This window comes from Sturnira hondurensis, unplaced genomic scaffold, assembly GCF_014824575.4.
Source record: "Sturnira hondurensis isolate 20B ecotype Veracruz unplaced genomic scaffold, ASM1482457v3 Scaffold0006496, whole genome shotgun sequence".
NCBI classification, from domain to species: Eukaryota; Metazoa; Chordata; class Mammalia; order Chiroptera; family Phyllostomidae; genus Sturnira; species Sturnira hondurensis.
The window spans coordinates 17,127,369-17,150,486 of record NW_028079127.1 but is presented as its reverse complement, the minus strand read 5'-3'; the positions used below and the strand labels follow the sequence as shown (position 1 = coordinate 17,150,486).

At 55.3% G+C, this 23,118-nt stretch overlaps 1 protein-coding gene across 4 annotated transcripts in view; it reads right to left on the bottom strand.

The window, feature by feature from the left end:
• Positions 1-23,118, bottom strand: part of LOC118989399 (contactin-4) — a 398,190-nt gene that overhangs the window by 96,762 nt on the left and 278,310 nt on the right. For all 4 annotated transcript variants that reach the window (XM_037049533.1, XM_037049532.1, XM_037049534.1 and 1 more), the window contains one exon: positions 1,826-2,023. In XM_037049533.1, the coding sequence (XP_036905428.1) occupies positions 1,826-2,023 (198 nt within the window). The remainder of the gene's footprint in view (positions 1-1,825; positions 2,024-23,118) is intronic.

The window sequence follows — 23,118 nt, the reverse complement described above, 5'->3', positions numbered from 1 at the left end:
CCCCCAGGACAGGGAGGTCAGGCTGATGGCCAAGGCCAGGCCAGGTCACCTCACCCCCAGGTGGCTCTGAGCCCAGAGACACTCAAACGAACCTGCTGGAATCCTCTGCTCTCCCCAGGACGGCCCCACACCTGCCTCAGCCCGACTGGACTCCAAGGGCACAGACTCCTGCGTCTGCGGCGTCAGTGACAAATGCACGACAGGCGTCAATGTGCATCTGTCGGTGACATGCACGACTGAGTGAATGCCCCACGTCATCTCGGTTCCTGGCTGTACACCCCTTTTTCCCTCTTCTAGTCCAAATCCCTATCTGCAAATGTGTTCCCTGGGTCTCAGCTCACCGCTTCATTAAAGAATGAGTCGCTAGGCCCCTCGTCAACTGGGGTTTCTCCGAGACCGCAGGTTCTCAGGGCCTGATGTCGCGGGCGTTCACTTCGTGGTATTCCACGCACACGGACTTAGCAGGAGCTTTGTAACCGACCCGCTACACGACCTTCGGAGGCTTTTGGCGCCTGTGAATGTGGACCTAAGGTGGGGCGGACTGTGCCAGAGGCTCAGAGGTAACCGCCAAGCTCAGCTCGCCCAGCCTTCGAAACAGCTGAAGCCATTAAGACAGATGCTCTTCAGTCAGATCAGCGAGACCAGTTTGGCAAAATGTCTCACAGCCCATAGGCAGTTACACGGTCTTCTTAGAAAACACGTTCTCAGCGGTGATCCGCCAGCAGGGGGCAGGTGCAGGCTCTGACAGTGTCCTCACTGCTCCACGGGCCCAGTGACCCTGTTCACCACGGAAGGTCTGACGTCATGTCCACATGGAAAAATCAGACAGAAACCCAAATGCCTCAACTGCACCGCGTAGGTCACTGTGTCAGTCAGAGTGGAGGGATGCAGGTCTCGTTCTCATTCACTCGACAACCACATGGAGAGTCCTTCACGTCCCGGGTGTGGGACAAGACTGAGGTGCGGCGCGCACCTCTGCAAAGGTAGGTTCACAGTGGGGCAGATGCGGACGCGTGCGGGTTGGGGCTCTGGGGGGTGGTGACAGGCCTCGCTGGCCTTTGGAGGGGAGGGCTGGGCCTAGCAGAGGGGGAGGGGCAGGCAGTGAAGACCTCCTGGGGAAAGCGAGGGGCCTGAAGAAATGGGAAGGAAGGAACACTGTGGGTCAGCGGAGGGGGCACTGTGGGGACGGGCGGTGCACTCACAGACCTCGTGGGGAGTGGGGCTGCCGGGCTGGGCCTGCAGGGCGGGACGGCTGCCTTTGAAAACCACACCTGTCACAGCACCCGTCTAAGTGATGGAGGGGAACGTCACAGATTTTCTTGTAACCCTCTTACGGAAGCTGGGACATTAAAAGGCTGTCCGCAGTGAGCCCTGGAGCCTGTGTCTTGCTGTGCTGGGCGCTGTGTCTCCAGGGTCGGAACTCTGGATGGTGTTTGGAGGACTGTGAACTTCGTCCTTGCACTGGACGCTGGATCACATGAGTACCCAGGGGGACCGACAGCCTCACTGACCCGCCCCCCGCTTCCCTCTGCCTGGCACACGCGCTCAGTGAGAAAGGAGGAGAGAGAGTCCTGTGCTTTTGTGTTTGCCCGAACCCACGCTCCACTCCTGTTGAGATCACAATTAGATTTCTAGCTCATGTTCCCAAATGGAGTCGCAGGTTCACTTCCGGTGCAACTGGGGAAACACAGGCGCCGAATGAGGAAAGCTTTCGGCTCTTCCCACATTAACTTAGACACTCAACGTCTGTGCGTCCACATCGCAGCTTCCATACCCAACTCGTGGGCACAAACAACAAGCGACCAGAGGCCCCCAGGAAACTCACCGTCATTCCTCAGGATCAGCGGCGTGGGGGGGCCTAGCACCTTGTGGTTCGTCACCGTGTTTGTGACCACGCAGGTGTAGTTCCCGACATCCGACGTTTCCACTTTGGCGATGTAAAGGTTCCCGGTCTCTTGAGAAACGAAGCGGCGGTTGTCCTGGTAGGAAGGGTATTCGTTGAAGATCCAGGCATAGCTCAGCTCTGAAAGTGAAAGGGACCATCGTTACAAAATGGCTCTTGGGACTGACACCTCGTCTATGAAAGAGATGGTCAAGGAGATGTCCACGCTGCTGCCCGTGGGTGGCTGTTCCGCCTGCTGAGTAGAAACAGTGAGTGACTGCCGTCTCTCCGCCTCCCTCTGTCCAGTTTTACTCCCAGGGAACGAGAGGGCGCACGGAGAGGCACGAGTAAGAGGCCCAGTGTCTTTAAGTCCAGGGAACAGGCCTGTGCAGTTTGCTGAGCGTAGTTTACCGAGTGCCAGCCAGTGATGCTGGCCGAGCCACTGCCCGGGTCAGACCCGGGCCGTCTACCCCACAGATGGCAAACCCAAGGCCCGCGGGCCAACTCCACCTTGTTCGATCCGGCCCAGCACCCTGTTACTACCCAGCGGCAGCGCCGAGCTCGCACGTAACTGTTCAGGAGTAGTTACATTCACAGTCCTAAAGTTACATTTGGCTCCTTGAAGGCAACCGTGAGGCTGATGCAGCCCCTGGTGGACATGAGTTCGACACCCCTGGTCTACGGCCTTGAGACGGCAGGGCCGGGCCACCCTGGGACCGCCCCTCGTTTTGTGGGTGATACCCACTCACTGTGACAGCGCCTCAGAGTGCCTGCCACGTGCCCGCACCACAGTCCGCGGTCTCCACACGCTCTGCAGTTTCCGCTGACGGAGAAGTGTCGGCGCCGAGAAGTGCAGCGCCCAGTCTGACCACTCCCACTGCGGGGTCTCAACCCAGTGCGCCCCCCCCACTGGCCATGCAAACGCCGGCTCTGTCCTTACCCGTGAGCTTGCACCCCTTCCCCACTGTTCCAGCCCCCCCCGGCTTAATACTGCAGCGAACACTGGCTAAACGCACACTGCCTGATGGACGGGTTGGCTGGCCCGATACATGTAAATCTGTAACTTAAAAATTAGCCGAACAAATATTACATCCATGAGGGAGTGACTACAAAATAACAATTAAGAGCAACCTTTTCGCAAATACTATTCAACCCTGGGCACTTGGGGGTGGGCGTTGCCAGCAGTCATGTTGCAAATGCTTTGTCCTGGTGAGGGAGGATGTGGGTGTCCTGTGAGCGAACAGGGTACCTGGGCTCCCCTTCTCAGAGAGGACCCCCACGGCAGGGCGGTGAGGTGACCGGCTGCTGTGAGCCTGTCGCCAAGGGCTACCGGCTCCAGGCCGTCCACGGTCCCGCTCCCTGCAGTGGGGCCTCCAGCTCAGTCCACGGTCAGGGCCGGGCGGAGGCGTTCGCCCACCTGCCCCATCTCACTTCTGAAAGTGGCTCAGGTGGGGGTGTGAGGGAACACCACGGATGGGCCGCGGGGTTCAGAACCGGGGCTGGGCGGGCACCCCCAGGCTGCCCTTCAATGGGATGCCAGGCCCACGGCTGAGGGCACGCAGTGTCCTTGGGAAGGACCGAAGGGTCTGCTCAGCATTAGACATAGAACCCTGAGTCCTCCGGAAGGCAATGTTGTCACTGAAGACTCAGTGAGGCCCAACGGGAACTGGCCTCGGTGACTGCAGGAGCCTCCGTCCTCTGCTGTGTACAGACCTGGAGGGGCCCGGGAGGCTTCGGCTGCTTGTTGCTGGGCCACACCCTCGGGCGCGGGTTTGAGGGAGGCGACTGCCTGCTTGAGAGCGGCCACACTCGTTACTGAGGCCTGTGCAGCGAAGGAAGGAACCGCAGGCCGAGGCGGGGAGGCCGCTCTCACTCCCTGGAGAGCCCAGCCTGGAGGGGTGGAGAGGCCCCGGGGCCGGTTGGGGGGAGGGCCAGCCCTGCGGCAGGTGTCCCACCAAACAGGACACTTCCCCCTGCAGTGCAGCCCTCCCCACTCTACCGAGTGCGTTCTGGCCCTGAGCCTCTCAGTTCTGCCCTGGCCCGGCGAGGGCACCGCCCACCCTGCAGGGAGCTACCTGGAGATTTAAGGATGAAGGGGGTCTCCAGAGTCACTTCCCATCACAATCGCCACCAGCCCCTACCTCTCCAAGGAGTTCAGTGAATGAAACGATGTATGTGCTTGTTTTCCGGGAGACGTTTTTCAAAGCCCGTGGCTACACCCACGGCGAGGCTTTCTGAAGTTGGCGGGAGAATGCGGTTCAGGAACCGGAAAGCTGTTTGGGCCACATGTATCAGAAAACATCCACCTGCTTTTTTTTCTAATCTAAATTTTTAAAAAAAGACCAGAAGACCCAAATTCGGAGGGAACGCCTGTTTCGCTCACTTCCAATGGCTCAGTCCACCGAGTGGAGACAAGAAGGTGTGTTGTGGCTGTACACAAGCGTGTGTGTAAACGCGGCGTCACGGGCACGGCTGAGTCATCGAAGCCCATCACTTTTAAAAGGAAAAAATAAGACACACAACATGCTGTATTTCCTATTAGAAAGTAGGTTAATCATTCTGGTGTCGCTGCTGCTGTGATGGAAGCGACTGAGCCCCCCCGCCCCCCCCCCGCGGCCCTTGGAGCGTTTCTGTGCCGTCACTCGGGTTCTCCCCCCCACCCCCAACCAGCCAAACTCAAAAGGGCGGATGGCGGAATGGCTCTGGGAAGCACCGGGCCAAGCCAAGTTCAACAGATTTTGTAATTTCTCCTTTCAAAACAGGCAAGAGATTGTTAACGTGTCGACAATTGTGGAATTCCTTAGGGCTTGTCTAAGCAAACTTTTCGGATCACAGTATCCACCATCTTTGCACACACACTGCTTTTCTAGACATTTATTAATAGGTCGCAAATCCGGGGGTGGGGATTCCTGAACTAGCAAAGGCAATGGCTTCAAGAAACGGAAGGTATAACGTAAGGATTGTTACCGATATGACTTTGGTTTGGGGAAGACCATTAAGTGACATCACGCAGCAGAAAGCAACAAAACATCCAACTGACGCTGTAGCAAGTTTCCCAGATGTAACGACCTGACACTGTAACTACGGCCCAGGAGGGGCCCCGGTGGACCGGACCTCCGCCCCTCTGTCGACCTAACAGGACGGAGTCTAACAGCAGCTGCACACCGTGGCCTCTGAGACCTCGGGGGCCCTGAGTGCAAAGGTCGGCCAAGCGGCTGGGCTGGGGCCTGGTGAGGTCATGCTGAGCTAAATGCTGAACTCCCGAAGGGGCAGGAAAGCCTCTAAAAAAACATATTAATTTATTTTTCTTGACAGCAAATCGCTGCCTAGACCATTATGCTTTCATTTCTCCAAGACAATGAGGAAGGAGCACACGGAACGAATCCCAGTTTTGTTTCTTCCTTCTGAAGACAAGAAAGAAGCGCGAAGCTGGAGGAAGCGCGCACCGACTTCAGACCACAGTGCAGTCCAGAGCAATGAACCCCAGTGCAAAGCCGTGGTGATTAAAGCGGTGTTGTGCTGGCAAAGAGACAGACACACCGATCGATGGAGCGCAACAGTGAGCCCAGAAACAAACCCACACACACGTGGTCAATGAACGTATTAAAAAGGAGCCAAGAACACAGCGTGCGGGGAAAGACGGCCCAGCGCGTGCTGCGGGGAGCGTGGGGCGGCCGCCCGCCAAGACTGAACCTGGACGCCGTCTCACCCGTTCGCAAAGGCCGACTCAAAGTGGGCTGACGTGCAGGCAAGACCCCAGCCCCTGGGATGCCGGGCGGCAGGCGTGTGACCTTTGCACAGGTCTAGCCACTGGTGTTTTGAATCTGACACCAAAGCAACCAAGGAACAAAGCAACAAAAGCGACAATAGGCCAATGAGACTACACGTATTTCCAGATCCTACGGCTGGTAAGGGATTGACATCCAAAATGTATAAGGAACTCACACAACTGTAGCTAAGAAGGAAATCATCAAAAAGTGGGTGTCAGATCTGAATAGACATTTTTCCAAAAGAGAAATACAAAAATGACTGGGCAACACAGGTAGATGAAAAGATGCTCAACCTCCCTAATAATCAGAGAAGTGAAATCAAAACCACAATGAGATATCACCTCGCAGAATGTCACCTGTCAGAATGGCTGTTTTCAAAAGAACAAGTAACACTAAGTGCTGGCAAGGATGTGGAGAAAAGGGAACCGTTGCACCGTTGGCAGGACCGTAAATTGGTGCAGCCCCATGCAAAACCAGTAGGGAGGTTTCCGAAACAATAAAAATAAAAATAGAGCCCTGGCTGGTGTGGCTCAGCGCATTGGGCACCGATCTGTGAACGAAAGGGTCACCGGTTCGATTCCCAGTCAGGCACACGCCAGGGCTGTGGACCAGGTCCCCGGCGTGGTGGTGGGGGGGCAGGCAAGGGGCAACCACACACGGACGTTTCTCTCCCTCTCTCTCCCCCCCTTCCCCTCTGTCTAAAAATAAGCAAATAAAACCTTTAAAAAATGCAAAGAGAACTGCTTTATGATCTGGCAATCCGACCTCTGGGCACCTGCCACAGGAATCAAACACAGACACGCGCACCCTGCGTTCAGTGCGGCATTGTTCCCAACAGCCAAGGCACAGGAACCCCCTGAGCGCCCGCGGACAGACAAATGGACCAAGAAACGGCGGCATCCACACGCAGGGGAATACTGTTAGTAATGACAAAAGAGTAACATCCTGCTCTTTACACCCAGACGGATGGACCCTGAGGACGTTGAGCTGGTGAAGGAAGTCAGACACAGAAACAGGCAAATACTGTGTCCCCTCTCTTACATGTGGAACCTAAGTCAGCCCATCAACCGAGCTCATAGATGTGGACAGTGGGTTGGTGACTGCCAGGGGACGGGGAGGAGAAATGGGGGAAGGGGATCAAAAGGTAGAAAAAATTCTAATGGTTTTTAAACCCATGAAAACAAAACTTCCCAGCCCCTCCATCCCTTTGACAGAAAGACAACCACCCTCTGACACCCTCCGCAGCTCCAGCCCACGTGCCGATGGCTTTTCAGGATTCTAGCCCCAGCATCGATGCCGTTAAACAGTACGGGAGTTCTGAGGTCTAGACTGCGTGAGGGCGGAGCGGTGGAGCGTCAAGCCTGGCAAAGCAGGCGGGCCTGGCCCAGCCCAGCCCCAGCAGCTGCCCCACCACCAGGGCCCCCCTCGGGGACACAAGAGAGCTGTCTGTGCTGCAAAGAAAGAGCGAGCAATGTTTCACTCAAAAAGACGATACAGTTTCCCCCTAAGAACCAAACACGAATGCAAGGAGTTACACGACACGCTCCCAGCGCTCTGGAAAACAGAGCGGAGGCACGGCGACAACGACGTTCTCTGCGCTGCCGCCCGCGGGAACGGCTCCCACCCAGAGTGATTTCCTCGGGGGCTCCGTGCGGTATTTATACTTACTCAGACTTGACAGATTTCTTTTGATAAGTTTCCCCACACTAATTGCTCTGGAAGTGACAGGCAGTTCTTGTCCCACTGGCAATGTGTAACAGCGGAGTAAACACATGCTCGGAATGCAATATTTAATAATCGCGACGCTCAGCTGAAAAACACGGGGACTGTTTATAACGCGACACCTGTTGAGGCAGAAGGAGCTGGTGATGGTTTTTCTGACTGGTGGCATCGAAATCTGTGGGTAACTAACTAGAAAAGGTCGCTCTTAATCAGTTCCCTTCTCCACGCTCGGGGCCCGAGGCAAGGGGGTTTGCCACTATTTTTAACAGGTCTCAGTTGAGCAGTCTTTGAAGGCGGGGGCCCAGGAGTGGATCCGCCAGGTCACCGTGCTCGGGGGGGGGGGGGGGGGCTCCTAACTCGCTCCTGACAGGCACTTCTCTCTGGAGTTGAATTCTGCTTTGACACCGGCTGAGACCTGTCCCCACGCGGCAAAGGTGCCGGTGTTCAGAGGTGCCTCTCTTCGCCCTCTGAGCTCTAAGCCAGAGGCCCCTGGGCCCCTCCCTTCGGTGTGCCGGTGAGATGACTGAGTCTGGAGAAAGACAAGCCTGGGTCGCAGTCCCCAGGGTAAGCGGCCAACGTGGGGACCTCCGGCTTCTGAGAGGTGAGGGCTCTGGACTGCACCTCTAATCATGCAAAGACTCTGAATGGTCGCTGCAAGGCCTGTGTGAACCCTTCCCCGTGAGGGCAGCGGGGAGGGGTGTCGGGAGCAGCTGGACTCTGAGGGGCTGCACCGGGACACATGTGGCACCTCTGTTCACTATGGGGGTGGGACACCCATTGGCGGCCACAGTCTGTTGCTGAAATCAGGCCGGAGCTGAGAGGCCACCTACTTCGAACACCCTGTGGCCCAGAGAACTGGGTTCAGGCGGGTCCCCCGCGTCACACAGGACCTCCCAGGGTCCAGACACTGGTTTTCATTACTGACTAGTGCTAAAGTGGACCAGGGGTGGCGCCTACCTGTCACTGGGCCGCCAGGTGCCACGCCCACACCCGTGGAAGACACTGACCATTGATTAAGCCGGACACAGGTTCACGGCCATTCTCAACACACCAAGTCGGGCACACGCAGCAAACCTTTTCGCCACCTTTGCAAAAGACTGAATGAGCTGGTGGCCACGTGAGGTGAGGACCACATAGACCCAGAGCTAAATGCTGTCCCAACTGGGAAAGCACCTCTGAAGGGGGCCCCCCCAACCACTCCCTGTGTGAACGCCACACGGACTCAGTGCTCACTCTTTGTCACTCAGGCGCCTGCAGGCGCGGGTGGGGGGTGCTTTCCAGTCGGGGGCACGCCCTGGGACATTGCTCTGGGGTCACGCTTCTGACCTCCCTGCTTCTTTCAGTCACTTTTCATTTGCTTGCCTCTATTTTTATTGGGTAAGCGGGGATGCAGTTTTCTTTAAAAATGTGTAGGTGGAAGTGAAGGAATTTCACTTGAAGGCAACTTAACACATTGTTTTGACAATAAGCCAATATGAATGCAGATGGAAGGGCTTTTTAAGAAGCACTGGGCGGGCAGCCGGTCGCCTGCGGACCGCCCCGCCCTCCCGGTGGACCCTCCTCCGCTCAGAAAGGCATCTGTAAAAAAGTCTGGGAAGTAACCGAGAGGCCTGCAGTCGGTGCGCTGACCCCTCTATGGGCAGAACGCACGTATTAGGCAGAAAAGCACCCTTCCTGTGAGCCCGCTCAGCCTCTCCAGCAAGGCTGGCCGGTGGCGGCGGCTCACAGAACGGACTTCACCCGCCCAGGTGTGCCTTTTACGGTTCCACGTGCTTTAAAAACATCAACGATCAAATAGACATCAGGGCACGAGGACTTTCTCCAACGTCCGTCCTCAGCAGGCCTCCGGGTGGCGCTGGCTCTCCAGCGTCGGGGGACTCCCGGGTCATCAGAGGGCAGTGGCCTCACAGGTGGCAGGCGGTGGGCCCTAGAACCTGCTTAGCTAACCTGTTCCCTGTTCCTGGTACAGCACCGCCAGGAACGCCGCTGCCTGAAAAGATCTGACCTCGCGGGGGTGCGTGGAGCTCGGTAGCGGCTTCCACGAGGAGCCCCGGACCTCTCCGGGCAAGGTCTCCAGCCGCCCTGGTGCCGGGACCTGATGACTTGATAGGCACTTCAGCTGTGGCCGCTGCGGTGGGAGACAGAAGTCTAAGCCCAGGCCGGGAGCGCGCTGCTGTTGGCCAGCGGGGCGTTGGAGCCCGCAGACCGAGGTTGCCCGAGTGCGGTGCTGGCACGGGGGCGGGCGTGGGACTGAGGCCGCACGGAACCGACACTCGCGCTGTGTGTGTGGCTGTGGTAGGAGCCGCCCAGCCTGCTGGGTGGGGCCGAGGGCGCAGAGCCACCGTGTTCCTGCACCGGGAGGATCACCGCCTCTCCCTTCCGTGGCCCGCGCGGTGGCATTTAAAGGCGTTAAGGGCACTGCCGTGCTCGGGAAGGGCTCAGACACACAGTCCGCCTGCGAAGCACCAGTACCTTGGAGCAGAGACGCCCTTAGACAGTCACGTTTAAAATACTTTGACGACGTGAAAACTGCACAACAGGGAGAGGGACGGGTCCGAGTCCAACGCGGACACCACGCTCCAGGGGAGGACAAGGCACCCACGGACCACAGCTGGAGGCGGACACTATGGGTGCGGGGCTCCCTGCAGCACCCCCTGCCGGGCCCAGACCCTCCCCAGAAGCGGTGGTGTCCACGGTCAGGCGAGGGTGCGTCCGCCCCACCAGCTCGTAGATGCCGCCCCAAGGGCTTCCGCGCTGCTCCGCCTTCCTTGTCCTGGGCCCCAGCACCCCGACCCTGGTGCGGGGGTCTCTCCAGCGCGGCCCACAGGCCCTGGCTGGGTCCGGGCTTCTCTGGCACAGCTCTGAGTCAGAGCCCTCCCTCCCACGAGAGTCCTCGAGGTCCGCTGCCTCCAGACGCAGTGAAAGGCCTCCAGCTGGTACTCAAGTCCTCCCATGGCAGGGCTCCAAATGAGCCAGTCCTCGCCTCCCACGCGTCTCGCCACAGAATTCCCGGTTCCGGGCAGCACTCCCCTGCGCCAGGCACTNAGCCACGGGCCACAGCTGGAGGCGGACACTATGGGTGCGGGGCTCCCTGCAGCGCCCCCTGCCGGGCCCAGACCCTCCCCAGAAGCGGTGGTGTCCACGGTCAGGCGAGGGTGCGTCCGCCCCACCAGCTCGTAGATGCCGCCCCAAGGGCTTTGCGCTGCTCCGCCTTCCTTGTCCTGGGCCCCAGCACCCCGACCCTGGTGCGGGGGTCTATCCAGTGAGGCCCACAGGCCCTGGCTGGGTCCGGGCTTCTCCGGCACAGCTCTGAGTCAGGGCCCTCCCTCCCACGAGAGTCCTCGAGGTCCGCTGCCTCCAGACGCAGTGAAAGGCCTCCAGCTGGTACTCAAGTCCTCCCATGGCAGGGCTCCAAATGAGCCAGTCCTCGCCTCCCACACGTCTCGCCACAGAATTCCCGGTTCCGGGCAGCACTCCCCTGCGCCAGGCACTGTGGGACTCTCCGAGGCTGAGCGGTGGGGGTTTGATTAATCTGTTCACGCAGCGCACACTGGTTCCCTCGCTGACCTCGGCCAGATGCGAGGATGAGGCCCCTCGGAAGGTTTCGCCACCCTGTCTCGGGTTTAGGTAGAGAGGTCAGTTTTCAAATTTTTCTTTTTTGTGATTTGCACTTCTCAACAAACTTGTACTTTAAGAAAGTTTCCTAATACAGTGTAGGGTTGCTTAAAGTGAGGTAGAGAAGTAGTCACCGATCCGAAAGGAAACAAATATGATACACAAAAAGCTGTGAGAAAATTCTGAAAGTTCCTAGCAAAACAAGCCTCCCCAAAGAAACAAGAACAATCTCAAATAAATGATCTAGCTTTACACCTAAAGGAATGTCAACGAGAAGAACAAACAAACCCAAAGTGAGTGAAAGGAATATAATAAAGATCAGAGTGGGAATGAATGGAGCAGACACCAAGAAGACAAGAGAAATTTTCAGTGAAACCAAGAGGTGGTTCTTTGAAAAGGTGAGTAAAAGTGATAAGTTGTTCACTAGACCTGCTGAGAAAACAAGACAGGGCTCAAACAAGTCAAATCAAAAATGAAAGAGAAGAAGTTACAACTGATGTAACAGAAATACTAATTAAAGAGTCTACTATGAACAATGACGTGTCAACAAATTAGACAACTTAGAAGAAATGGGTAGAGTCCTGGAAGCCTACGGTCTTCCAAGAACTAAAACATGAAATGTAGAACATCTGAAAACACCAAGTACTGGAGAGGAGATTAAACCATTAATCAGAAACCTCTCAGCAAATGCAAGTCCGAGACCAGACGGCTTCACAGGTGATCCTACCCGACACTCAGAGCTAATAATACCTGTCCTGCTTAAGCTCCTCCAAGACCCTGGGGAGAAGGGAGAGCTTCCAAACTCATTTTACGAGCCCAGCACTACTCCGATACCCAGACCAGACACGGACACCACGGAATTTAAAAAAAAGGAGAGAAAATCACAGGCCAATGTTTTGATAAACATAGACGTGAAAATCCTGCAAAAAATATTGGCAAACCAAATCCAACAATACGTTAAAAGGGTTATACACTGTGACCTCGTGGCATTGATTACAGGCATGCAAAGATGGTCCAATGTCTGGAAATCTATTCACTTAATACATCACATTAACAAGATGAAAAACAAAAATCACACGGTCATATCAAGAGATGGGGAGAAAGGGTTTGAGAAAATCCCACATTTACGGACATTAAAAACTGACAAGACAGGGGGTACAGAGGAAATGCGCCCCAGCATCATAGAGGCCGTCTCTGACAAACCCACAGCTTCCACCAGGGTCCATGGTGCAGACTGGAAGTTTTTCCTCTGAGATCAGAAATTATTCAGCCAAGTACTGGGAGGGTTAGCCACAGAAACTGGATAAGAAAAAGAAATAAACGGCACCCAAATCGGAGAGAGAGAAGTAACGCCGTCATCCACTGCTGATGACCTGAAACTACATAAAGAAAACCCGAAGACCTACCAAACATTGTTACACCTACTTCTGCATTTCTACACACGAACAACTATCAGAAAAATACGTTAAGAAAACAATCCCATTTACAACGGCATTGGAAAGAATAAAATGCCTAGAAAAAGCCTTAACCAACGAGGTGGAAGACCTGGAAACTGTAAGCCATTGATGAGCGAAACTGGACAGAGCTGGCAGACATTCTGGTAAGTGGAGGAAGCAAAGTCCCGACTACGTGAAAATGTTCTCCCCCTTCGTGGGAGGGGACGGCGGGAAGCCGGGAGGCGATGCTGGACAGAGCCGTGGGGGGGAAGGTGAGGTGCTGAGGGCACCTGGGAAACTCGGCCGTGAAGTTACCCTTAGAGCTCACTCTAGGATTATGGCCAGGCAGGACCTGGGGGGACAGCTGCCCACACAGCCCTTCTCAGAGGCAGGGAGGGCGCCCGGAGGGGCACTGAGCTCGGCTGGGGGTGCTGTCGTTGCGCATACGTGGTCCACACGGTCCTCAGCCCCTGTTGTGGAGGCAGGACCCGGACCCCAAGCCCGGTCTCTGCACCCACCACTCTCCTCACCCAGGGCAGGTGATGAGACGGGAGGAGGAGTCCTCCATCGACTGTGGCCCAGTCAGTCCCCCTAAGGCTCGATTTTCTCACAAGTGAAGCAGGGCCCCAACTCCCTCCTTAGAGACATGACGACAAATCAGACCATTCTTGTAAAAATGCTGTGCAGACAAGAAAACGCCCAGCGAGGGTGAGAAACTGTTGCGGAGCCGGGGCTGCAGACGGATTTTGGCCTGACCCCAGCTCTGCCTAGCGGGCGCTGGCCGGGAGGGCCGTGCTGGGGTTCACGGGGGCCTGGGACTCTGAGGGAAAGGGGCCCTGCCTCCTCGGGGACGCCCATCCCGGGCCCAAGCATGAGCACAGAGACACGCAGGGTAATGGCGTGCGACCAGCCTGGGGAGAGGCAAGCCCTCCGGGCAGAGGCGCAGGGCCTAGGGCCGAGCTTCCCACCTCTGTTCCCAGAAAACTGTGCAAACTGGTATGACTTTACCAAGCTTCCGGGGCCGCCCTGCAGACTGAGTTACGTAACACACGCAGACGCGCTCACAAAACTGCTCAGCAACACCCGGCGGAGAGGGACCAACGCTGTTACAGTGTACAAATCACGCATGTGGCCGCATCTCACCCGTGGGAAATCCCTCCTTTATGTGGACGAGGGTGCAAGTTAATTACCTCTCTCCAAAAGGGGCAGAACAACGCAAAGCCGACGTGCTTCAGTGGGTGTCAGCAGCAACGCGGCCCGCCCCGCCCACCTTCAATTTCTAGCTGCTCACCTGTCACTCTAAGTCGGCTGAGCATTTGACAGATGCTCAATAATTGACACAGCTTTTCTCCTTCTCTCAGGCTCCATCCCGCTCGCCTGCCGACATTTCCGGTCGCCAGAGCAACCATAAACAGTAATGATGATTCTGACATGCCAAGGGGATTTAAACACATTCCTAAGAAAAGAAAAATCCCTCTGGGGGAAAAAAATCTATCCATCTCTGGGAAGATGAAAAATATTGACGTCAAGTCCTCAGTTATTGCATTTATTAGGGCTGAGTACACGGACCCGTGTCTTTGGGTGGTTCTGTGAGATATGAGCTGCTCGGTGTTGTCTGGGGGGCCAGAGAAGGGGTCCCGAGACCCACAGCACTGCCTCCTGCCCATCGGGGTGCAGGTGCGGGTCCTCGTGCTGGACAATACCTCGGTGGCTCCAAGAGTGGAACCGGGGTGTGGCTGTCTGTCCTTGTCAGGCACACCATTCCACACTGTGACGAGGACAGAGATGTACAGCCCCTGACATCACTTGAGAGAGAGTGACAAACTGTCGAGGCTCCAGAGGAAATGGGAGAGGCCAGGACAGCTGGCACCTGCCACGCTTCCTTCCCCACGGTGAACCCCGGGCCAGCTCGGTGTGAGAGCTGCGTCCTGTTTCCCACGTGCCCGGCGTGACAGCTTGTAATTGACTGCTGACACTCACACAGTGAAAGACTTTACTGACTTAGAACGCCACATCCGTGCTTCTCAGGAGAAACCGTAAGGCTGGGCAATACTGTGCCCACATTTTTTCAAGGCCATAAACTGGCCTGAGGTGAGCAGAGGCTGGCCGGCTGGATGGGGACACCGTTCCCCCCTGACCCACTCCACCCCATCATTTATGCTCCTACCCGCCTGGCCCAGGGACAGGACAGAGTTCTGGCATCTGGCTGAACCCTTCGCCCCCCTCATCACAAACATTCACACGCAGAGTCCCTGTGTCTCATTGATCGCACGCACTTTGTGCCCCTTGGTCTCTGTGAACAGGGGCCGCAACGCCTCCATTCGATCCTGCTGGACTGGCCCTGGGGGGCTGATTCGGTCCACTCCGTACACCTGTCAAGGTCAGTGTCAGCCATGTATCCAGCAGGAATGGCACAAGAAGTCTGGGCTCCTGTTTAAGACACAGACCTTCTAAGAAGTCAGGAAGCTCTACACCCCATGACGTGAGTCTTGATGCTTTGCTCTTAAAACACCACCTGGGGGGTTGGGAAATGATCACGAAGAGCCCTTGGGCTGCCGCGTGGCCTGTCCCAGGGCTCCTGCTGAAGGCCAGTGCCTGTCCCCACCTGTCCGCAAGCCCTGGGCCCTGGGCTTAAGTGGGCTGGGTGCCCCTGCAGGGGTCATGTTGGTCTGAAGGCCCAGCTGAGCCTCAGGACGCCCTTGGGTGCCCGGGAGCCACCATCAACTGTGCCCCGGGACCTCCCAGGTGGCCTGCCTGGGTTCGGTACCGGCGCTGGAGGTTCTAGGCCCCCATTCTAGATGGGGTCCGGAAATTCCTCCCTAGAGTAACCTGACAAGTAACCTGTGAAAGAAAGCACTGAACCTCTCCATACATATAAGCTTCAGAGAAACAAAAAGCATTCATCTTCCCCTGGCTGGTGTGGCTCAGTGGACTGAACACCAGCCTGTAAACCAAGGGGACGGCAGTTCGGTTCCGTCACCGCACAAGTCTGGGCTGTGGGAGAGGTTATTCATCAATGGTTCTCTACCTTTCTTTCTCCCTTCCACTCTCTAAAAATAAATGAAATCTTTTTGAAAAATCATCCATCTATGGGGTCTAATATATTTCTGTTTTCATCACTGCTTGGTTCTTTCTTCTTCCTTTTTTTTTCTTTTGCGCAAAAGCCAACACCTGCCCTCTGGCCCCGTGAGCTTCCAATTGTCGCTTTCCAGCCCCTGGTTTCTACTCTCATCTCAGGTGAACTAAGACACAATCTAACCAAGGCCTTCAAGGCGACCGCTGGCCGAGTTCAGAGTCGTTTCTTCATAGTCACTGGAAAGAGACCCAGCTGGCTGTGCCAGGACAGCTCCTTCGCAGACGAGCAAGGCAACACTGCTTTCGACGTACCAGGGCCCCCGTCCCGGAAGCCGACCTCGAGGTCAGCACTCCCTCTCCGGGGAAGCCTTCAGACGTGGGCCTCGGCATGGGTATTTCACACTGGCAGCGGGCTGTCGCCAGGCTGGAGGAGGAAGCCATCGGCACGACATTCATCATTCAGTGTCTGCCGGCACTCGTTTGAGAGGACCGTCACCTGCTTTGGTTTGCGCGAACCCTGAGGCGCAGGTGCCCAATGCCTTTCTCTGGCTGTCTCTCCGACCCCAAGCGCAGTGGCGCGGATGGGGAGCCGCAGTGGGTGCTGGGCAGGGCGGTCTGTTATTGATAGAGACAGTCACTGGGCAGTAGGTACATACATGTCAGACTCTCCAACTGCCCTTGCGTCCCCTTGGGCCGCAGCTCTGGCAGGAGCTGCAGGCAGACCTCTGTGCGGGGGTCATGAGTCAGCGTCCGGGCCGGGCTCCCTCAGTGAGCACGGGAGCAGCTCACAGAGCCATGCACAAATCACACACCCCAGGGCCCATGGCCCAAATTCTTCCTAATTATTGTTATTTTTTGCAAGGCACAGGGCCTGAATGACAAATACATTCTGCCGGTCTGCGAGCAGAGACTCCGAACACCGTCATACTTCTCACACTCACGGCTGAAGCAGGCGGGCTGCACTGACTCAGTCCTGGGTGTCTCCCGGCTTGTACTGGAACAGGCTGAGTGGGGGGGTGGGGCTGGCGGGTAGTAGTCAGAAGTGTCCATAATAGCCCTTTTATACACCCTAGTAACTAATTTTGCAAGTATGTACTGAACACGGCCAAGGTGAGTGTTTAAAGCTGGGATTACGGAAGACAGACTTACGCTCACGGCCTACCTTTTAATGAGGTCATTTGTTCTTATTCTGGGGGCTTCTGCATAGCATACAAGCTGCTGGACCCTGAGCTCTGTGGATGGACCCTGACATTCAAACAGGGATATCACTTGTGTGTAATGGGGGGGCGCCTTGGATGGGGCCTTGCTGTCCCCTGAAGCCACTCGTGGTCAGGAAAATGACAGCACAGCATGTCGTGTTTAGTGTCCTCCGCCCTGATCCTCCGGGGTCAGACTCGGGCCCCAGTGTGCACAAGCCCCCTGGAACCCCGTGCGCCCAGAGATAACTTATGCTAACTGTGTTTCTGCTGCTAAAGATCTCGGCAGGCACCTGGACCTCATGAGAGTGAGAGCTGGTGTGCCCGTGGGAAGCAGATTTGGCACGGTGCCCGCTGCAAAATAAAACGTGACCGATTTCAGATCCCAGCGGTTTCAGGCTCTGGACTGCCGACTCCCCCTCCCCTCCCCGTGCTTCACTGGGCGATGTGTAGTGACAAACGCCACATTTCCCAGCCGAGATGAGCATGGGGAACGAAAATAGAAGCGCTGTCAACTTGAATTCAGTTTCCCAACCTGAAAACAAAAGCAGCCTCTTAGCATAATACACTCTCCCCAAGCAATTCTCCTAACTAGGCTACAGTGCCGCTTGGGAATGGGGGTGTCGATATGCAGGCTTTTGTCATCCGCCCCCCATGGAAAGTCAAGTCCCCTGAGCAGGGCTGGGTGCAGGCGGAGGGTGTGTCACTGCCCACTTGCCCTGGGAACACAGCGGGGACCCATGGCCGGAGACTCGGCACCGCTCTAGCTGGAGTGAGGCGGGGGATGCCCATCTGGGCGCTTTTCGTGACGACCATCTGTCGGGGTGCTGAGGGCAGCTATTCGAAGTTGAAGATCCACAGGGATCTTCCAATGGAAAATAAGGAAGTAGCCACGTGGTCCCCTTGTGCCAGAGAAAGACTCCCCGATACAACATAGACCCCTTCCCGCACCAAAGGCTGGGTAGAAAATGCCTTTTTGGAGGAGGTGACTGACAATGGAGAAGCATGTGCTAAAATCTGGCATTTTTGAATGCTTGGTTATGAAAATTTTCAAACATACACCGATGACAAAAGTCGAGATAATGCCACCGTGAACCCTGCTGCGACCTCATTTGGCTGTGGCCGTCATCCACGTGGACACATTCATGCTGGTCTCACTCTCTCTAGCTGTTGGGTGTCACTGGGCAGGAAACAGAAGTATCTTCCTGCTGTTCCTGATGACTGCATTTTATGACTTTATTTTTGTGTTTGTAATCTTGAATATAAGAGGGATTTAAGCTAGCCCTCTTTTTGGCCTTTTTAAAAAATTGATTATGCTGTTATAGTTGCCCCAACTTTTTCCCATTCCCTCCCTCCACCCAGCACCCCCACTTCCTCCAGCCATGCCCCCTCCTCTGTTCATGTCCGTGGGTCCTATGTTACCTGTACTTAGAACTTTCCCCCCACCTTATATACATACCCCAAAATGGGAGTTCGTGAATTGTTGAGCATGTCACCTCTACTTAGATGATGTCTCAGGGGCTTTGTCATCTACAAAACCAGGGCACTGCCGGCTGCTGTAAGAATCCCATTAGTTCACACGTGTGAAGCATTCAAGATAGCCCCTGGCATATGTTCCCCACGATGCAAGTTTTGGGCTCGCAGGGGGGCAGTGGGGCCAGGATGGGGCCGTTCCATGAAATGGACGAGGTCCTCATGGCTTTGCTCTGGCACTGAGCGTGTGGCGGGGCAATTACCTTCAACTTTCCAAAGAATTTCCTTATAAATTTTATAGCCCAGAGTACTTGGGAGAAAGTCATTCTCCACAACTTCCATTTCCTGCCATGACTGTTGATTGGTCTATTCAGGTTTTCTGTGTTCTCTGGGTTCAGTTTTGTTATTTATACATTTTCAGGAGATGGTTCATTTCATCCAGATGTTCAAATGATCACAGAGTGGTGTGTAGTGTTCTCTCATGATTTTAAGTCTTATATGCAAAATGATATGCTCTTTTTAGTTCTAATTTTGTGCATTTGTATCTCTCTTGTTTGTTCTTGATTAGATTTGGAGAGAACGTGCTTGCGTTTTTTCTGTCTCTCCGAACTCCCAGGGTCTCTGCCTCTCACTCACTGACGTGGGGCTCGCCCTCCTCCCTCCTATTTCCCAGGGCTGGTTTTGTGTTCGTTTTCACTGCATGAGGGGGTGGTTGGCTTATTGATTTTGGTAAATTAAAACAATTTGTAAGAACTTTACAAGTTAATGTAAGGTTATTAATTTGCTTCTGGGTGGACTTTCCTAAATTTCGTGAGTGTAGACACATCTGTCCTCATTTCTTCCACTTGTGAAACACCCACACAATGGCTTTTATTTTTGCTCTGACTCAGGAGATATTGGAAAACGAACTTCATGTTGCATGCGTTGATTTCTTAAAGTGAGGTTATTGTTGCTGTATATACCTGACCAGTACCTAAATAATGTCATTTCATTAGTCAATTTTTGTATTCTATTTATTTAGCCTGTCAACTTAAATAACAAACGTGTTTTAGTAATTTCTCCACATATGTCCAAGTTCTTAGCATTATAAACTTGACCTTATCTTTTATGGTGTAGGAAATAGTGTAATTGGTGTGTCTGCGCTACGGTTTGTGCATTTTTTTTTAAAGATTTTATTTATTTATCTTTAGAGAGGAAGGGAAGGAGAGAGGGAGAGAAACATCAATGTATGGTTGCCTCTCGTGCGTCCCCTGCTGGGAGTTGGCCTGCAGGGAACTGGCCTGCAACCCAGGTATGTGCCCTGACTGAGAATCGAACCGCGATCGTCTGAGTCGCAGGCCCGCGCTCAATCCACTGAGCTACACCAGCCAGGGCTTGGTTTGTGCATTTTGATAGCAAAAGGTACCCCTTTCTGATTTAATGTTTTTGCATATTAATAATCCTTAGTCTTAAACTACTAAGTTTACCCTCCTTTCTTTTCTTTTAAAAAATCTCTCACTTATGGGGTAAACTGAGTTATTTACCAATAACTCCAACATTTCAACTCCAGCTTTGTACAGTAACATTCTTAACCTCGTTTAAAATTAAAGGGCGTAACTAAAAAATTAAAAATAAAACCCATTTTGTTAGGAAGACAGATATTATATTTTAAGGGAAGCGCGCTCCTGTCTTGGTCAGGTCACATGCGTGATCTGCGCGACTCAGTCTGTCGTCATAAGCTATGTACATTTTATCTGTCATCTTTTTTGTGTATGTTAAAATTTATGCTGTTCTGCTCATCTCTGCACTCAGCTGTTGGCCGAGAGACTAGAATTCCTTGGTTTTACTGCCTCCAGCAACCTGGGAGGCACACATTCTGTTCCCTAGACCCGAATTTCCTCCAATTATTACAATCCTGAAAACCTAACAACTTTCGGCCCCCTCTCAGCGGAGGAAGCACGACGTGCTCTTGCTGTTACGTGGACCCTGCGCTGACTGACGTGAAGCTGCAGTTGCGCCGTCGTATGAATGAAACAGCGCGCACGCACTGGTCGATGAGACCCCCAGTCACCTCACGCAGCGAGCAACAAGGTCTTGGCCCCCCAGTCCTCACATGTGGGAAGCTCTCTGGCCATCGCACTTTTGTTTCTGCATTAAAAAAACTGTATTTATCCATTCGCCCTCATCACTAATTCAGCTCTCTGTGACACTCATTGGCTTTCTGCTGAGTCTGCTCTGCAGATTTTAGCTCTTTCATGCCTGCACCAGACTCGGCTCCCTTTCCCTCAGGCCCCTGTGTCACTGGGTCCCGGGAGGCATCTTTAATCCTATTGATTTTCTGAGGGTGCCCCTTCCACGTGCCAGTGGGTGCTCCTGGGGGCCCTCGGGAGGCAGTGTCTGGCCCCACCCCACTTTGCGGGAGCACCTGCTTTGGTGACGGTGAAGGAGAGCCGCAGGTGAGCCCCCAAGCCTGCCCAGGCACATCCCTTCATTCCAAGGAGTGTACCACGGGGGGCTCCCCGGAGCCCCATCAGACTGCAGGTTTGGGGCAGGGTCCTGGCCACTGGCCTTCCAGGCTGACTGGGCTCTGGCTGTCACTGGGACGCTGGGTTAGAGCGTTCAGGTGCGTCCGCCGGCCTCTGCGGGCTGAGCTGCTGTGACGTGGTCTCTGAGGCCCCGGGCCAGACTGGCCTCTTTCTCTGAGAAGCAGCACTGGGACTGGGGGGCTTCATACCGACGTTTCAGCGGGAAACGGTGGGGGAGGGGGTGTGCGCGCGCACAGTGGTCAGTCTGGTGAGGCACTTCCTCTGGGTCCCTTAGACACACTGCCCCCCAGTAAGGGGCAGCTATGTGTTAGCAGGCGCCCCCAGGTGACCCGTGTTTGGTGCAGGCAGACAGAGTGGTCACTGCTGTCCATTTAGCGGCTTAGGCATGAGTCTCTGCTCTGGTGTGAATGTGTGTGTTCCCCAAACCCCTCACCCCCAAGGTGACACGTCAGGGGACGGGGCCTGTGGGGTGACGGGCTCACGAGGCGGGGCCTCCTGAATGGCCCCAGGAACTCCCTCGTCCTGTGAGCACTCGGTGAACGGGCACCTGACATGCCCCAGAACGGGGCCCTTGCCACCCCTGCCAGCACCCCGACCTCAGGCTCCCAGCCTCTGGAACGGGGGTACGTGAGTTTCTGCCCTTTCTCAGTCCCCTGGCCTGCGGGGCGCTGTCACAGTGGCTGGAATGGACTCCCTCCTATCTTCACTCTCCAGTGTGGCCTGTCTGTGCTCTGACTCCAGGCTGCTCTCCAGGTGTGTTCTTGCCAGCTGCCCTCCGGTCCAGTCTGGCTAGAACTCCGCTTCTTCTTTGTCTTGCGTAGAAAGCTGGTGATAATAAACCAGCCCAGGCTGCCCAGAGCCCGTTTAATACTGCCTTCACCCTAACTCATCTCCTACTTCGCAAGGCTGCTTAAACAAATCTTTAGTGATTTCGAATTTCTTTTCAGAAAACCACCTAAACCTCTGAGAACATGTCGGAGCCTCGTCCCCACCACAGCCCAAGCGGAGGCTTGTCCTCTCTCCCTCCCCTCGAGGGGTGCCCTGGCCAGACAGCCCCTCACTGCAGACAGACCTCTGGCTCCTGTTCTGTCTCAGACACCGTTCCCTCCTCCCGGCACCTGCACGCATTCCTCCTCCACTCTCAGCTCTGCGCCCCTTCTCTGCTCCTTACCACATCCTTTGACAACGTCACATGACCGCACTGTGGAGCCCTGCCCCCCCGCCCCCCAGCCCAGAGCATGCGTCCCAGGGTGAGGGCTGGACCTACAGTCCCGTGGTCAGAGGGACCAGGCTGCTCCTGCCCACGTCGCTGGTGGCTGCGTCTGTAACGGTCTGGGCACCTGGGACGTCCTGCCGCACCTCAACACTTTCGCTTTCCAAAAGCGACCTAGTCCCTTGGACCTCGAAACCCTAAGTTACGTGCTCCACTGGGACCCAGCCCTAATCCCGCTCACCACCATGTCCCCTGTGCATGGACCTGTGTGCTGACGTGGACTGAGGCCTGGCGGACACAGTGGCTCGGCAGCGAGACCTGCGGGAAGAAGGTGTGGGGTGTCTCTCTGGTGTTCGGATTTTCAGTGCAGAGGCGTGGCAGACCCACTGCATTTCTCGGTGAGCGGGACCCACGTGTGGGAGAAGTGGGGGACCCCTCCATCAGCTACCTCTTCTTTCTCAAAGCTCTGCTGACCTTTCCAAAGGGCCCGAATCTGCGTGAAATGATGAGACCCGGGTTCCAGACGCCTCTGCCTGGCACTCCCAAGGCCTATTCTAGTGCACGGGCTGGTCTGGGGGTGGAGAGAGTGCGCAGGCTCCACACTGCTCCACCAAGTCGCCATTCTTCAGCTCTCTCTGCCTGCCTGGCCGAGCTGCCCCGTGTGGGTTTACGGGTGCCCGTGGAGAGCTGCCATGACACCTTCTTCCCAGGGGGCTCCTTGTGACATGCAGTAACATGTCTACCTGCATGCAGTGCACGTGAGGAGACCAGGGTGGGTCCGGGCAGAGGAGGACAAAGGGCCTTCTCCGTGTGGGATAGCGGGGCCGCTCTCTGTCTGTCTGTCTGTCAGCAGCTAGACCCCACATGGAGGGTGAAGGTTCTCCCAGCCAGACTCCGGACTCGAGATGGGCGCTTGCTTTCGCTCCTGACGTAGGCGCCTCGGCTACGGCTGCCACACCTGGAATTCTGTATTTGTTCTCCGTGTCTCAGATGTCAAAATCATGGGTGACCACGGTTAACTCACACAAGTGTGATTGGTTAAAAAGCTTTTCGCCCATATTATTAGGCATGGGGGAAAGCACAGCCAGTTAATTAACTCACCCCCTTCTAACTCAGCCTTGCACAGTCTCGGAAGCCCTAACCTTCCCTCTGGAAGGAACGCCACAGTCTAGTCCTTCACTGTGAAGATGAACTGCGCTGGCCTGAATGCA